Source organism: Lepisosteus oculatus, chromosome 2 (genome assembly GCF_040954835.1).
Source record: "Lepisosteus oculatus isolate fLepOcu1 chromosome 2, fLepOcu1.hap2, whole genome shotgun sequence".
In the NCBI taxonomy this organism is placed as follows: Eukaryota; Metazoa; Chordata; class Actinopteri; order Semionotiformes; family Lepisosteidae; genus Lepisosteus; species Lepisosteus oculatus.
In genome coordinates this window covers 66,265,611-66,280,103 of record NC_090697.1, presented here as the reverse complement: position 1 = coordinate 66,280,103, position 14,493 = coordinate 66,265,611, and the positions used below count along the sequence as shown (strand labels likewise).

Below are 14,493 nucleotides of genomic sequence, written 5' to 3'. Positions count from 1 at the left end.
CAAAGTCTCCCCCACTGGCCGTACAGATAGGCCTCCACTCTCCCTGAACAGCTGTCACTCCCGCCCAACAGTCTGACTCTTCTGCCTTCTGCAAGCACAAGAAACGCCCAGTTAGTAGTAGTAGTAGTAGTAATAATAATAATAATAATAATAATAATAATAATAATTGCTTACACCTATATAGTGCTTTTCTGGACACTCCACTCAAAGCGCTTTACAGGTAATGGGGACTCCCCTCCACCACCACCAAACCTGGCTGCTTGTGATAGTAATACGTTAGTGTTAACGTTAATACGTTAGTTTGACACAGCCCACATGCTTTCCGCTTCCTGATCAGAAATATATGCTGACTGGCCCTCTTAAAAATGCAATTGGTACTCTCTGCAAAGTTTAAATGTTCATCTCTTATTGTTCCTTGGTATTTGAAATACTGAAGGGAGAGAGACTGAGAATCTAACGTCTTACTATCACAAGCAGCCAGGTTTGGTGGTGCTGGAGGGGAGAGCTGTTAGTGTCGCCACAGAGCTGCTAAGACATAAAAAACCCTGAAAGACACTGACAAAGACAACCTAGCAGACTCCCACAGAATCTTTAGTGAAACACCAACCAGAGGGCACAAGTGGAAATGACAGAGAAGTGCATTTCAAACCGAGGACAAGAGACACTGCTTTCCCCAAAGGCTAGCGGGAGCAGGAAACAAGCTGCCCTCCAATATGATGGATTCTTTCAAGAAATGACTGGATGGGACCCTCAGATCAGGCCTCTACTAACTACCACACGAGACAGATAGGCCACATGTCTCCCACTAACTTGTAATTTTTTTTATATTAACATGTAATCTAATGCATTTTATTTCATCTGCCATTTGCAATCATTTCAAACTATCATTTGTAGTACTTGTGTGGAGTGGTTATAAATTGTACTAAATGTTTCATTACATGTTTTAACTATTAACCACCCATCCACTCATTTTCTCACCTCAAATACAGGATTGTGGGGGACCTGAAGCCTATCCTGGCAAGGGATGGGCACAAGGTAGGTCACACCCTGCACAGGACACCAGTCTATCACACCAGGGTACACAGAAACACACATGCACACACTCACATCAAGGTAATGTTCCCAGAAGCCAATCAATCTATCAGCATGTCTTTGGACTGTGGGAGGAAACCGGAGCACTAGGAGGAAACCCACAAAAACACAGGGAGAACATGCAAACTCCACACAGATAGCACACCATTTAATTCAGGGCCCCTGTAGTGTGAGGCAGTGTGATGCTCACCAAGTTGCCACCTTACCACCCCTAACTATTAACTACATTCGTTAATTTAATTACTGTTTATTAATTTCTTTGGTGGATGCTTCGATGTAACCAGCAGCCATATCACCCTGCAACTCACAACTAGCAACCCACTGAAGCACACCAGGTGTGAGCCTGGTCAGTACCTGGATGGGAGACCTCCTGGGAAAAACTAAGGGTGCTGCTGGAAGAGGTGTTATTGGAGCCAGCAGGGGGTGCTCACCCTGCAGTCTGTGTGGGTCCTAAAGCCCCAGTATAGTGATGGGGACACTATACTGTAAAAAGGTATCATCCTTTGGATGCAACATAAAACTGAGGTCCTGACTTTCTGCGGTCATTAAAAATCCCAGTGTAACCCCAGCATCCTGGCCAAATTTCCCATTGACTTTTACCAAACATGGACGCCTAATAATCCCCATCTCAGAATTGGCTCTGTTCTCCTTCCCACTGACAGATGGTGTATGTGAGCATTTCGTTGCATCATCCAGGTGGATGCTGCACATTGGTGGTGGTGGAGGGGAGTCCCCATCACCTGTAAAGCGCTTTGAGTGGAGAGTCCAGAAAAGTGCTATATAAGTATAAGCAATTATTATAATAAAGTAAAATGATATGCCCTCCCTTGTGCTACACTACGTTCTACACTTACCTTTAATGTATCCCAAATCCCAAGCTGTAGGACTCACTTTTTCTGTTTTGCTGATCGCTGGTGCTGTAGAAATGAGTGAATACTGTACGTTCACAAAAACAAAAGGGATTTAACTATGTGATACTTAATTTAAGCAGGTTTGTCCTAACAGACCACCCACTAATGAAAGATTTGAGTCAGTCTCTGAGGATAATTATAAAGGGTGTCTTCTGTTAAATGGAAAAGTACACACTTACAGTATATGAAAGTGTAACCTCTCCCTTAATTAATAAGGGGATTAGTGGGTTGGTGCATAAAACATTTAGCACGGAGCCGCTGTGTTTGAGACAGCATAAACTAGCAGCCCCTTTTAAAGGCCAGAAAAAACAGCAAATATGCCTGGCTTTTCAAAATACAGACCAGCAGCAGTGTCCTGTAAAGCTCAGTAAAGCGTCGATTAACACTTCAACAAGTGACCACTATCAGGTTGCTACAGGAAGTGATGTTGGTGGCATTTTTCCCACTGGACCAGAATTTCCTAATTTCCTAATTTCCAGTGGTTCTCAAACTTTTTGGACCAAGTACCACCCCTAATCCAACCAAATCATTCAAGTACCACCTACAAGTCATCATCTCATAGGAACCCCAGAAATTCTCAATGACCAACATGAGCGCGCGTGCATACACTCACATACACATATAATAAATATAATAATAATAAACTTTGTTTGATATATTAAAATATGGTTTCTCAAAGTGTTTTACAGGAAAAAAAACAACAACATAAAAATAAAAAAGCACCATTTCAGTGAGAGGGGTGAGCCTGTTTACTCGAGCAAAGCAGATGTGAATTAATTTTTCGAGCCTTGATACAATTCACAACAGTTTAACATCGTCAGGCATTTTCTTGACGGCAAAGGTCTCGCGGTGGATGTTGCAATGAAACCATTAATTTCTGGAGCAACCTCTCTAATTCGTGCAACTACACCGCTGTGTCGGCTTGTCATTGCTCTAGCACCGTCTGTACAAACTCCGACACATTTTATCCAGTCGATGCCATTCTCTTCGATAAATTCATTCAGAAGCTGAAATATGTGCTCTCTTGCAGTTCCTGTTGGTAGCGGCTTACAGAACAGAAAGCCCTCACGGGACGTACCCTCAAACTCGTATCCAACATAAACGAGCAAATTGGCCGAATTGACTACAGACTCATCTAATTGCAGTGAAAAACATCTGCTCATCTTAACGCGCTCTGTCAGCGTACTTTTGATATAATCCTTCATTTCAATAATTATGAATGACTGTGTCTTTCATGGGGGGCAGCAGGTCGAGCTGTTCAGCAGCTTTTTCTCCACACACAATAGTGTGGGGCTTACATGCTTTAGCAATCCGCAAGCTTGCATTTTTCCACATTTCCGTTTTTATTTCAGTGTTTATTTTAAGTATTTATTTCATGCGCATGGGAGAGAGCACAGAGACGCTCGGTGTATTTTTCTCAAATTAACTTAGAACAGTTCTTAAATATTTTTCTGTTATTTTTCACGCTTTCCTGTGCTCACAAGATTACCAGCGTTCGTAGCACGCATTTCTATGCATTCCTGTGTTTACAACGTTGGCATTGTTCCAAAATCACGCACATTCTCCTTTCTCCCTATTTGCTGGAGATACAGTAGCTTTTTTTAAATACAATTGGTCACTTGCGTCCATAGCACGCATTCCTATAGAGTGGTATAGAATTACAGAGTATCTCTTGTGTCCACTGAAGTATAAGCGCGCACTGTATCGTAGTATGTAGGCTGTGTATTCGACACGTATAAAAATACAAAATATGAAAACCCATCCCGATTTTTTTCAGCGCACACAACACAGTTCCAGGGTCATTTGGCGTACCACCTGGCGGCACGCCACGTACCACTGCAGGTACGCGTACCACAGTTTGAGAACCACTGTCCTAAGCAATGCCCTGTTCTGGAGACAGGCAGTGCCATTATTCCGAACATGTCATCCTTCACATGGGACGCAAAAGTCAAATAGATAAGTGTCATTTAATTTAGTTTAAAAAGTAAGAATCAACGTGCTTGGAATGGGCCATAACCGGGTTCTTGAAAAATGATGAAAGAAAACAGGTCAGATAAGCATGGTCATTATTTTGAATGGCCTGTCATTTTTTTTATTTTACAGTAAAATGTAATGGGGAGACTCATCAACCTGGAGCTCACCCTCCCCAATGGCTCGTTCACCATCACTATGTACTCCATTCCCCCAAGGCATTGTGCACTGTAGAGCCAGTTACCTTTTTTACACACTGGGGCTGGTCCTACAGGAGAGGCAGCATCAATCCTGCTAGTGATGCAGCTTCCACTGGCAGACTCTTGGGGTCACCGATGTAGTGTTGGGGATAACCTGCCCGCCTCGAACATGCCTGGTTGGCCACACTTACGTAGCTACTGATCGCTCCCAATCATCCAACAGTACAGCCTGATGGCTAAACCAGCGAACCGATTGAGCTCTGCTGATCTCGCTGGGTTTCCTCATGTCAGACCGGTGCTTAAACCCTCTCTGAGACAAAACGCTCTGCCCTTACGGGGATGCATAAAAACCTTTGTGCGACAAAAGCACAGCAGTAAACCTCCAAGACCGAAAACTGTCATGTGAAAAGGCACCACAAAATTTTCCTCTCTCAGTAAATGGCCATCTTAAAGCTCCAGAAAACTCCAGAAAGTAAGGTTTTAACAGTCTTGAATCATTCATGGCCGACTTTAAATTCAATTGAAGCATATTAATAACTAACTTGTAGCTAGGTGGCATTTTAATTGCGGGTATTGATTATAACGGTAGTAATACAAGCTTGAGTAGATGAACTGTTGACCGTTAAATCCATTTGATAGTTTCCCATATTATACTTGTTACTATTTGCTCAACACTTTTTTGCAAAGTGACTTGTCTTCCTATCCATTTTCAGAGCTTGGCATTTTACTGAAGTTCTTTTCTCAGTTTAACAACAGCTCTCCACTGTTGGGTTTAAACCCTCATTCTTCTTTACTCATAACAGTGACGGAGTGTAGGACTGAATTACGTCAGTCTGAAATGTTATTTTATAATGTATAATGCCTTATTCCGACAGGATCCAGACTAATCAAAACAAAGTCTAATTCAATACCAACTGCCAAAAACAGGGTTACAACACCTTTAATTATGAAACAGCACGTTTTTGTAATGATCAGCTATTATAATATGTATCTATCATTTTATTAGCCATATACAATTTCTTGCATTAAGAATTTCTTTTCGCAGACCCCAGCTTGCTCTCCATGAGACACACAGACAGGAAGAGAGAAGCTTGGGGTCAAAGCGCAGGGTCAGCCATTTATACAGTGCCCCTAGAGCAGCTGGTGTTAAGGGCCTCGCTCAGGGGCCCAACAGAGTAGGATTCCTCTGCTGGCCGTGGGATTTGCACCAGCAACCTTCCGGCCACAGGCGCAGATCCTTAGCCACGGTGCCACCACTCGGCCCCTTGACCAGTTCTTTGAGCTCTGTCCTCTCTCTCAAATGCTGTTTTAAATGATGACAAAGAAAAACCTGACATTGATTCTCAAATACCGCAATGCACCGTAGTGTGCGCCAAAGTCCTCCCTCGGCCTGCCAACCACTCATAGTGCTCATCTTCTGGACAGAAACACAGCACAAGATTCGTCTTAGTTTTACAATCACACACAAACACTTAAGACATACTTACGGGCAAGTGACCAAAGGCATGTAAGCCACAAAACTGAAAACAACTGCATCGTAAAAGAAGTTCCTATGTCACTTTTAAAGAATGCTTCTTGTGTAACCAAGGAACAGTCAGAGGTTAATTCCAGAAGAGTAAAAAGAAGTAGAAGGGCAAAAAGGAAAAAAAAAAGTTTGCACTGTGAGGCGAGCAAATGCTCTGACCAAACATGAAGAAGTCTTGAATTCTATGGAGTATCCTTTTTCCTGGGGAAGTTGTGAAAAGTGCAAGGGCCGTTGCGTGGACAGAGAGGACACTTCCTCTTTCAATGTCACACTACAGATCGGAGGTGCGTTTGTTTATTCCTTTCAGATCCATGACAGCTGCCCAACTAGAAATCGGGTGTCATACGTGTATCTCTCTGGACTGCGCTGCTTTCCTCCAGGGTCTTAACCTTTTTCTGGCGACAGCTTAGCTCCTGCTCGAAGCCGGAGTGACTGTGTGGTAACAAGCACATCTCCAGACTGTGGCAGAAGGGAGTCCAGGGTCCCAGATCGTCCCAGCACCCCCTCCCTGACAGTATTAGGCACAGAGATGCTCTTAAATTCAGCAGTAATCGTCCTCACTGGATTATTAACACAAAACCCCATATACTTTAAAATTGGGTCCCCCGACCGTGATCAGGCTCATAGCGATCATGAAGTGCCAGGTAAGATAAATCGGATATATCACCCTGGAGCTCACAGCTGTCAGCCCACTGAAGCTAAGCAGTGCCTGGATGGGAGACCTCTTGGGAAAGCTAAGGTTGCTGCTGGAAGAGGTGTTAGTGTTACCAGTAGGGGGCGCTCGCCCTGCAGTCTGTGTGGGTCCTAATACCCCAGTATAGTGATATGGACACTACACTGTAAGAACGGTGCTGTCCTTAGGATGAGACATAAAACCGTGTTTCTCAAAGATTAGGGGGTTTCTCCCAGTTTTTCCCAGCCTTTAACAATATATATAGTGAAGGCACAACTTGACAGACCACATTAGAAGAAAGTGTATAATTCTGCCCAGAAAAACACACTTGCAAAAGGAGGTGTTCAGAGAAGAGTACGGTCTGGTCTAAAGGCAAAGGCATAAACAGTACAGACACATCAGAGGAACCAAATCTCTTCCGTTTCAAGGCTGAGAAGATGGCCAATGTCACATGTAATCTGATGGACTGTCGCAGGCCTAATTTTTAAAGCTTGTGCAAAGGATTCACGCTAATGAACAGATAGCTTTTATTTTTGTGCCGCTTTTCTAATATTTGCACATTTGCAAAACTACTGCATATGACCAACTAACAAAATATGAAACACTTTAATATTATTTTGTACAAGTACCTAATTTTCTAAGCGTTAATTATACTTTAGTAAAAATAATCTACTTCATTTGCAAGACAACTGTAAAACAATTAAAAAGAAATAAATTTTAAAATGAACCACAGTCACAAAATGGACTCCAAAACTTAATCTAGGGCCTGAGAGAATGAGAACAATTTCTGTAGAGAAATCAGCACCACACCTCACAAATCCCTACCTGTAACCATGACTTGAACATGAAAAGAAAAATTCCAACAGCAGTTTAAAACAAAATACATTTTATAATACAGAAAAATCAGTATTTACTGCATGGTAGAAACTTCATTTAAATAGTGGATCCCAAAGTACTGAGCTCAATATAAAAATCAATAGCAGAGACTTGACAGCTACTTCAGAGTCCAGTGAGAATGCTTTGTACAGTACATTCATCGTTTCCCATGTTTTTCCAGGTTGAGGAGTGTGAAAGCTGGAAATAAAAACTGAAATAAACAACAAGCACTGCTCAATCGTCACACTGGCAACCCCAGATTCCAGAGGAATGATTAAACTCTGGGACTGGACATGCATATAAACAAACCTTCCTGTGTAACAACAAAATAAATTAAATTTAAAAAAGTATTCAACATTTGGACCAAACGTTTTTTTTAAAAAAAGAATGACAAATGACTGTCACTAAAAAATCACGCCAATCAGTAATAACAATGACATTATCTGATAATGATGCAGGTCATTCATTTCCCCCAGTTTTCTTTAACTGGAATATGCTTCTTTTTGTTAAGAAACAAAAAGATCAAATTTTTCCTGAGCGGCTCAATCAATAAAAGGTGCTTACATAGTAAGTTGCACTGTGATCCGGGTGCCGTGGGTTCGAACCCAGGTCACGTCCAGGGCGGAGTGTGACGAGGACAGGTGGAAGACGCGACTGTGGGTGGGGACACTGGCGCGAGACAAGCTGCCCCTCCGATCAGAGCACACGGCGTGACTAAAGGAGACGGGCTCCATGAGCCAGCCTGTCGCCCTTCTTTATTTCCTTCTCCTCAGGCAGGAGTCTCCGCTGGGCCCTGAAGACAGCTGCCCACTCCAGAACGAGTGGGTCTCAGGCGAAAGAGACTATACGAATAAAAGATTGTGAGACCGCCAAGTGTCACCAGGTGCGCGTTTTGAGAAGAGCACTTTGACGGGGGCCTCGATTCAGTGAGCCCCGCCGTCTCCAATCACGCAGGAGGAGCGACGGGCTGGCTCTTGGGAACGAGGCCTCTCGGGGTGCCAGCACTGCTTGACCGCGGTGAGAATTCAAGTCAAGGGCCTCCGCCCGGGGCCTCGGCCCGAGCTCCCCGCCCGGCGCGGCGTCAGAGGCGCTTGGCGTGCACCCGGAGGTGCCGCTTGAGGTTCTGGGCCTGGTTGAAGCGCCGGCCGCACTGCGGGCAGGCGTGGGGCCGCTCCCCGGTGTGGATGAGGTAGTGGATGCGGAGGTTGCCCAGCTGGCTGAACCTCTTGCCGCACAGGCCGCAGGCGTGGGGGGCCAGGCCCGTGTGCACGCTGCGGTGCCGGATCAGGTTCTGCTTCTGCGCGAAGCTCTTGCCGCAGGTGGCGCAGGGGAAGGGCCTCTCGCCCGTGTGGGTGCGCTGGTGGGACTGCAGGCTCTGCAGGGCGTGGAACGCCCGCCCGCACAGCGCGCAGGCGAACGGGCCCCGCCTCCTCGGCCCGCCCCCCTCGGCAGCCGGGGGAGGGAGAGGGAGCCGCCGGCCCCCGGGCGGAGAGTCGGGGGGCGCCAGGTGTCGCGGCGTCTTCCGTTGTGCGGCGTCTTCTTCAGCCCCAGAAGAACAGGAAACAGAAAGAGAAACGTTACTGAAGAAGACTCGAGCCCAAGTTATGTGGCAATTAGAGCCGAAACAACCAATTAACCCATAAATAAAGGCAGTTCATCGGTCAAGCAACCATTCCTAGACTGCCTCTTGGCCATCTCTATTGGAGAGCGCTGGTGGCTGAGCTGTGGTTTCACAGTGAAGCACAGGAGCACTTGTAGGTTGTTGTTACACGTCATACCTGCCTTTTCCTGTTATTACAACACAAAAGGACAGAGGTTTCCAGCAGTCACAGAAAACAACATTCTGTCCAATGCTGTTAAGAAAAATGAGACACAATCTAGAGGATTAGAAAGCTAAATAAAATGGTAAAATAGCATTCCAACAACTATGAACATTTTAAAAGGGCTACAGCACTGATCAGTGCTTTTGGGTTTGAGTACCATGACTGTAAAAAAGTTATAGTTTGACTGAGTCAGCAGTGCTTTCAGTTATGCCTAGAGATAAATGCCTTCCAGTGTTGTACACAAAGCATGAACACAGCTTTTAGTTCACACTGGTGCAGTGGAACTTCCTCATCACCTTCAAAGCTAGAAGACACGGGAGGTGCACCAGGAGAGGCTGATGGAACTGCTCTGTTAAAACCAGGTTGGCATTTTCAGTTCATAGTAGTTTGCTTTATACACAACGTTTCCCCACTTTCCCTCCTATATTTGCCTGTTCCTACTTGCCACTTATCTTCAAAAACGGCAAAGATTTTTAACCTTTCTTCTGTGCTGAGCTTGATATAGTTTGTTGGGTTAATTTTGTTGGTTCCTTTCAGGATTATGAATATCTGCGTCAAATCCTCTCTTCTTGTTTGGACGTGGTGTTGCTTCAGGGCCAGAAGTGTTGTAATCATCTTTGATTTCATTCCAGAGCAACAGCGTCCCGATTTTTTATTTGTAACTTAAGAGGACCAACCTGCACAGGAAATTCCAAGTGAAGTCCGACTGATACGTTGCATAATTTAATGCTGCTTCCTTGTACACAGCAGTGAAAGTCCTGCTGTTTCTTCAAGGATTCAAAGATATCGGGAAAAGTTCCTAGGTCCTGTCCTAAACACATTCTCACTTCCGGATCCTCTCCCGTTTAGCCACACAGAGGAATGTCAAAGAGAATGTGCAGAGGGCTCCTCTCCAGGGTCTGCAGGAGCCCGAGTGGGGCGAGAAACAGGGCCTCTGGAGGCGGGCCTGGGGGCACCCCACTTGAGACAGCTGACGAGGAGCTTCCTCAGGTCTCACCAGCTGTTGTCCGTCTTGCTCTGGAGCACTTCGCGGTACTCCCCCTGCCACGGCTCTGACATCCCGCGCTGCTCTGTCTTGGCATGAAGCAGTTCTGGGGCAATGAAAAAGCAAGTTTCAGTCTTCTAACTGGAATCCTCACTGTTATTCGTACAGGTCAGAAGGTCAAGATTTGCAAATAACCGGCAAAATTGAACAAAACAATGAGCAGATCTGTAACTCTCCTCTCAGAAAAGCCCCTTTCAAGGTCATTTTGAAAAATTTGTTTTTCAAGTCTCGGCTATGACCCTAATCCCTTTGATCATTACACACACGCATCTGACATGCAGGACAGGCACTTAATCCTGTAGAACTAAGATCTTTGTGCTGGTGGTCTGTACTGTGCTTGGCTGAAAGGACTAAGGTAGCAGCATTACAGTATTTTCCTATATTGCTGCTAAAGGCCTTACCTCACTTAATCCAGAGGCAGCGTGAGCACTTCACAGGCTGGTCCAGGTGCTCTGACAGGCCGGGAGCGCGTTCTCTGGGCTGTGAAATGCAGGGATGCTTCAAGAGGCTTTCCACCAGCTCCAGCGCCGAGCTAGACAGGGAATTCAGACGGACTGGAACCACAGGCAGGCACGTAATCAGACTTGGCCCGGCCCGCCGTGGACCGAGCTCAAGTTGGAATCGCTCAGTGTCTCCGTCACCTCACGGCTCCTGTACCCTGCCGTGCTTTCTCCAGTCCCACCCCCCCTCACTCCATCCGCAGCTGATGGAGTCCTTCCAGAGAGAGAGAGAAGGAACAGCGTCACCATGTGCTTTCCTGGGGGGAGGAGTGGGTGGAAGGAAGAGGATCCATGCGTCTTGTGCTGTAAACAGTTCGCTCCACGTGAGATTCCCTTATTTCACCAGCTTTCCCCTCGAAACAGCAAGCAAAACAACAGGCTGGAAAGGAAAGGTCAGCTTTCATGAGACAGAACATGTCTGCCATAGACACCAAGGGGAATATATTCTGCTTCCTGCTCCACCATCTCTCCGAGTGAAACACAAGGTGCAAACAGGGCAGGGAGACACCTTTTATCAGGAAACGGCCACACACACAGTACAAAGGTGTGAAACTGCAGTAACGCACTTCGGAGGTGTGCTGATCAGCGCAGACTGAAGGAGAGGGTGGGTCCCTCACTGACAGCACCACAAGGCTGCAATTGCCTGGGAGCTCACAGGGGGCGCTGTGTTGCGGAGAACAGAGGGAATCCTGACAGACCAATCCTGTCCTTCCTTTGACAGGTATCCCAATCACCTAGTGCCACGACTCCCTCTCGAACCCGTGGTCATGGAGCTCAACCTGTGCTCGGTCCAGCACCTTCGAAGGCTGAGCTGCTCTGGAGGAACCCAATCAGCACAACCTTGATGCACGGCCAACAGAAATGACAAAACCGTAACTGGTACTTACGTGATATACTGCCCCTAGAGGACCTGGGATTCCCTTCGATTTTACCCCTCCCAGTCTGGGCATTGCTGGAGTACGGCCCAGCTGCCTGGCCTGGTCCCGGTTCACTGCCCTCTGCTCCGAGAGGGCTCGGTGGCCATCTGGACTCTTGAACCACGTCCCCATAGCCCAGCTCAGACACCTCCTGCTTGAGGGGCCTGCAGTCAGCGCCCGAGAGTCTCTCAGAGGTGTCTTGGCTGCTTCCGAAAGGCTGCAGGGCCTGACAAGGCGCAGGGCACCCCTGTTCCCCAGCTATGCAGCGACCATGAGCCTCAGGAGTGTCGATCCGAGGCGATGTCCTATCAGCACCTGCGCAGGGGAGGGACAAAAAGAACAGCCTGTTTCTTGGTTTGGCCTGAAGAATATCAGCAACCATTTTATTTTTGCCGCCTTTTATCTTTGACCTATTGCCACAGTGCTGGTTGATCACAGAGACTTTATTAATCTTATACATAGGCCTGACACACTAGCCCCCCTGTCTTCTCATCTTACGTCCGATTCCTCATTGCTCTACACAGCAACTTGCTGATGCATGATTTCTACACTGAAATTGAATTCCGATTGCCTGCTAAATACGCAACACGGTCTCTCCCGTTATTAAAAGATGGGTTTCAAATCTGTGAGCCAGCCAGTGGAGCGGTACTGTGCCGCAGTCGTTAGCATTGCTGACTGGCAGCGCTAGGTGCACTTCCCTGGGTGGTATCTGCATGGAGTTTGTATGATCTCCCCGTGTTCTTGTGCGTTTCCTCTGGGTGCTCTGGTTTCCTCCCACAATTGAAAGGCGTACTGGTAGGTTAATTGGCTTCTGGTGTGGGTGTGGGTGTGTGCGTGTGCTCCTGTCCAAGCTGTACCCCGCCTTGTGCCTGCTGCTGGCCAGGATAGGCTCCTGCTCCCCCATGACCCTGAATCGGATGCAGCAGTTAGATAATGGGAGAGATGGCAGCCAGTGAAGACTTGTTCGGATCTTTGGACCACACTTGTTCATGGGCTGTCTCATCATAGCCACCTCAGACTTTCACAGGCAGCTTCTTCAAGATCTGTCTTCTTATGCTGAGCTTGACCAGCTTACTACCTACAGGAATGTCCAGATTATTATTATCATAAATCACTCATAATGGAAATCAGCCCACATACAGAGTTAGTAACTGTTCTTGTGCATATCAAACGATGAAAAATAGGAGTTATGTAGAAGACAGGGGTAGCACTTTGATGATAATGGTAAAATGATATAGTTCTGCAATTGCATCAGTACTAACAGTACCTGTGCACTCTAATTTCAGAACCACGGATTTTACTTGGGATCATGCTACAATGATCTTGAAGAAAAACTAACTCCCCTCCAACCCACAGTAATCAGTGGTCAGATTCATCTTGTAGAGGTTATATGGTCTTCTTGTGTTGAGAACGAGCAGTTCATACATTTTGTACGGAAAACAATCCCTTGAAAATAACTTGACATCTGACGATACAAATTGTATAGGGTAATATTTTAGATGCATTTAAACATCTTCGTTGATACATTCAACTGTAAAAGCGGTCACAGAGCAATTTAGTAGTAAAACACAACTAATAGATACAATTTGACGCACGTTTATCAAAAACTGCAACAGCTATGCAAGATTACCCCTTACTGCTACAAAAACGTGGAGACGAAGGACAAATTAAAGCGAATTGTAAATAGTAACTTACGTTTCACTGTTGGTCCCTGCTGCTGGTCAGTAGCTCGTTCTTCCCCGCTGGCCTCGCAGCCGGGAGGATTATACAATTCCTGTTTGGCGGACAGTGTTCCGGTAACACCTGGGAATGAGGAGGGGGCTGCGACGGTGTTAACGAGGTCGCCCTCCTTCTTGTTCACCGGGAGAAACTCCCCGCGACCCGCCGGATCCCCGGCCTCCAGCCTCCGCTGCGCCCGGCCGCGGCTCTCCGACTGCGGGGCTGCGTGCCAGGGCTCGCGCTCGCCGCCGCCGCCGCCGCCGACGCGCTCGCGCAGGACCCTCAGCTCGCTCTCCGCCAGATCCAGCCTCAGCCGCACGCTCTCCAGCTCCCTCTCGCGGTCCTCGATGCGCAGCCGCAGGCCGGCGCAGCGCCTCTCCACCAGCCTGGTCACCCTCGCCATGGCCAACTCCACCGCCGCCTTCACCGCCCGCTCAACGGCGCAGGCCAGCTCGAGGTGCACTGCCCTCTCAGATCCTGAGGTGCCTTCCAGCAAAGCCGCCCCCCATTCGGTGGGGCAGCGCGCTTTAAGTCTTTCTCCACCAGCAGGACGGCCGCTGACGGGCTCTGCAGCTCGCTTCCTATTCATGTGTGCGCTCTGCCCAGTTTGCAACAAACAAGAGCGGGGAATTAAAAACCCAGCTGACAGGCATCAGCGATTAGATGGGAGTCTAACCCCTAAGCGAAACCACTACATGTGCATTAAACTGACCTTACGCTTCCCCTACACCGTGAGTTGATTTAAGGACAGCTCTGCCTGACAACGCACAGGTGTAATTACACTCGCATGCGAGTTCCGTACTCACACATCGTCAACTTACTTTCACACATACGTATGAAAACTGCCTTCTATAAAAAAAACTGCACTCCGCTTCCTGTAAATCTTGTTGTGATTTTTCTTCTTGGCAAGAGAGGGTAAGATTTTTTAAATGGCCAGTTTATCTGCTTTGTCGCCCCCTGGCGATAACCTCCACCTTTGCAGCGAAGCCACTAGAGTCCCCCGTTACCGCTCTTCCGAGAAACAAGAAAACCAAGACGCTCTGCTAAATACGAAATGCACTATTTAAAAATGCGTTTAAAGCCGTATGTTAAAACCCTGTATTAATTTAACAGGGGCCCAGTGCTGTGATCACAGGAACAGTACAGGTTATAACCACCTAACTAAGATTTAGAGCAGTGAAAAAGTGAAAAAAACAATTTCTGAAATTCCTGATTATGACCGTACTCATATGAGTCTGAGT

At 46.8% G+C, this 14,493-nt stretch overlaps 1 protein-coding gene across 2 annotated transcripts; it reads right to left on the bottom strand.

Moving 5' to 3' along the window:
• Window positions 1–7,241: 7,241 nt before the first annotated feature.
• On the bottom strand, window positions 7,242–14,132 carry LOC107076734 (uncharacterized). 2 transcript variants are annotated; one of them, XR_011182801.1, is made up of 4 exons: window positions 13,229–14,132; window positions 11,504–11,848; window positions 7,813–8,787; window positions 7,242–7,446 (listed from the first exon to the last, which is right to left on the bottom strand). XR_011182801.1 is itself a non-coding variant. In XM_015341735.2 (3 exons), the coding sequence occupies exons 1-3, from the start codon at window positions 13,839–13,841 to the stop codon at window positions 8,330–8,332; spliced, it is 1,416 nt and encodes a 471-aa protein (XP_015197221.2). In that variant the 5' UTR covers window positions 13,842–14,132; the 3' UTR covers window positions 7,242–8,329. The 2 variants fall into 2 exon arrangements, 1 of the variants encoding a protein (XP_015197221.2); XM_015341735.2 differs by having other exon boundaries at window positions 7,242–8,787.
• Between the last annotated feature and the right edge of the window lie 361 nt (window positions 14,133–14,493).

Bases quoted from the DNA above. Each gene is read 5' to 3' on its own strand.
- LOC107076734 (XM_015341735.2), bottom strand. From the start codon at position 13,841: ATGAATAGGAAGCGAGCTGCAGAGCCCGTCAGCGGCCGTCCTGCTGGT. The intron at 11,849-13,228 runs GTAAGTTACTAT...TCCCCTGCGCAG, and splicing joins GCAGGGACCAACAGTGAAAC to GTGCTGATAGGACATCGCCT. The intron at 8,788-11,503 runs GTAAGTACCAGT...CTGGGGCTGAAG, and splicing joins CTCTAGGGGCAGTATATCAC to AAGACGCCGCACAACGGAAG.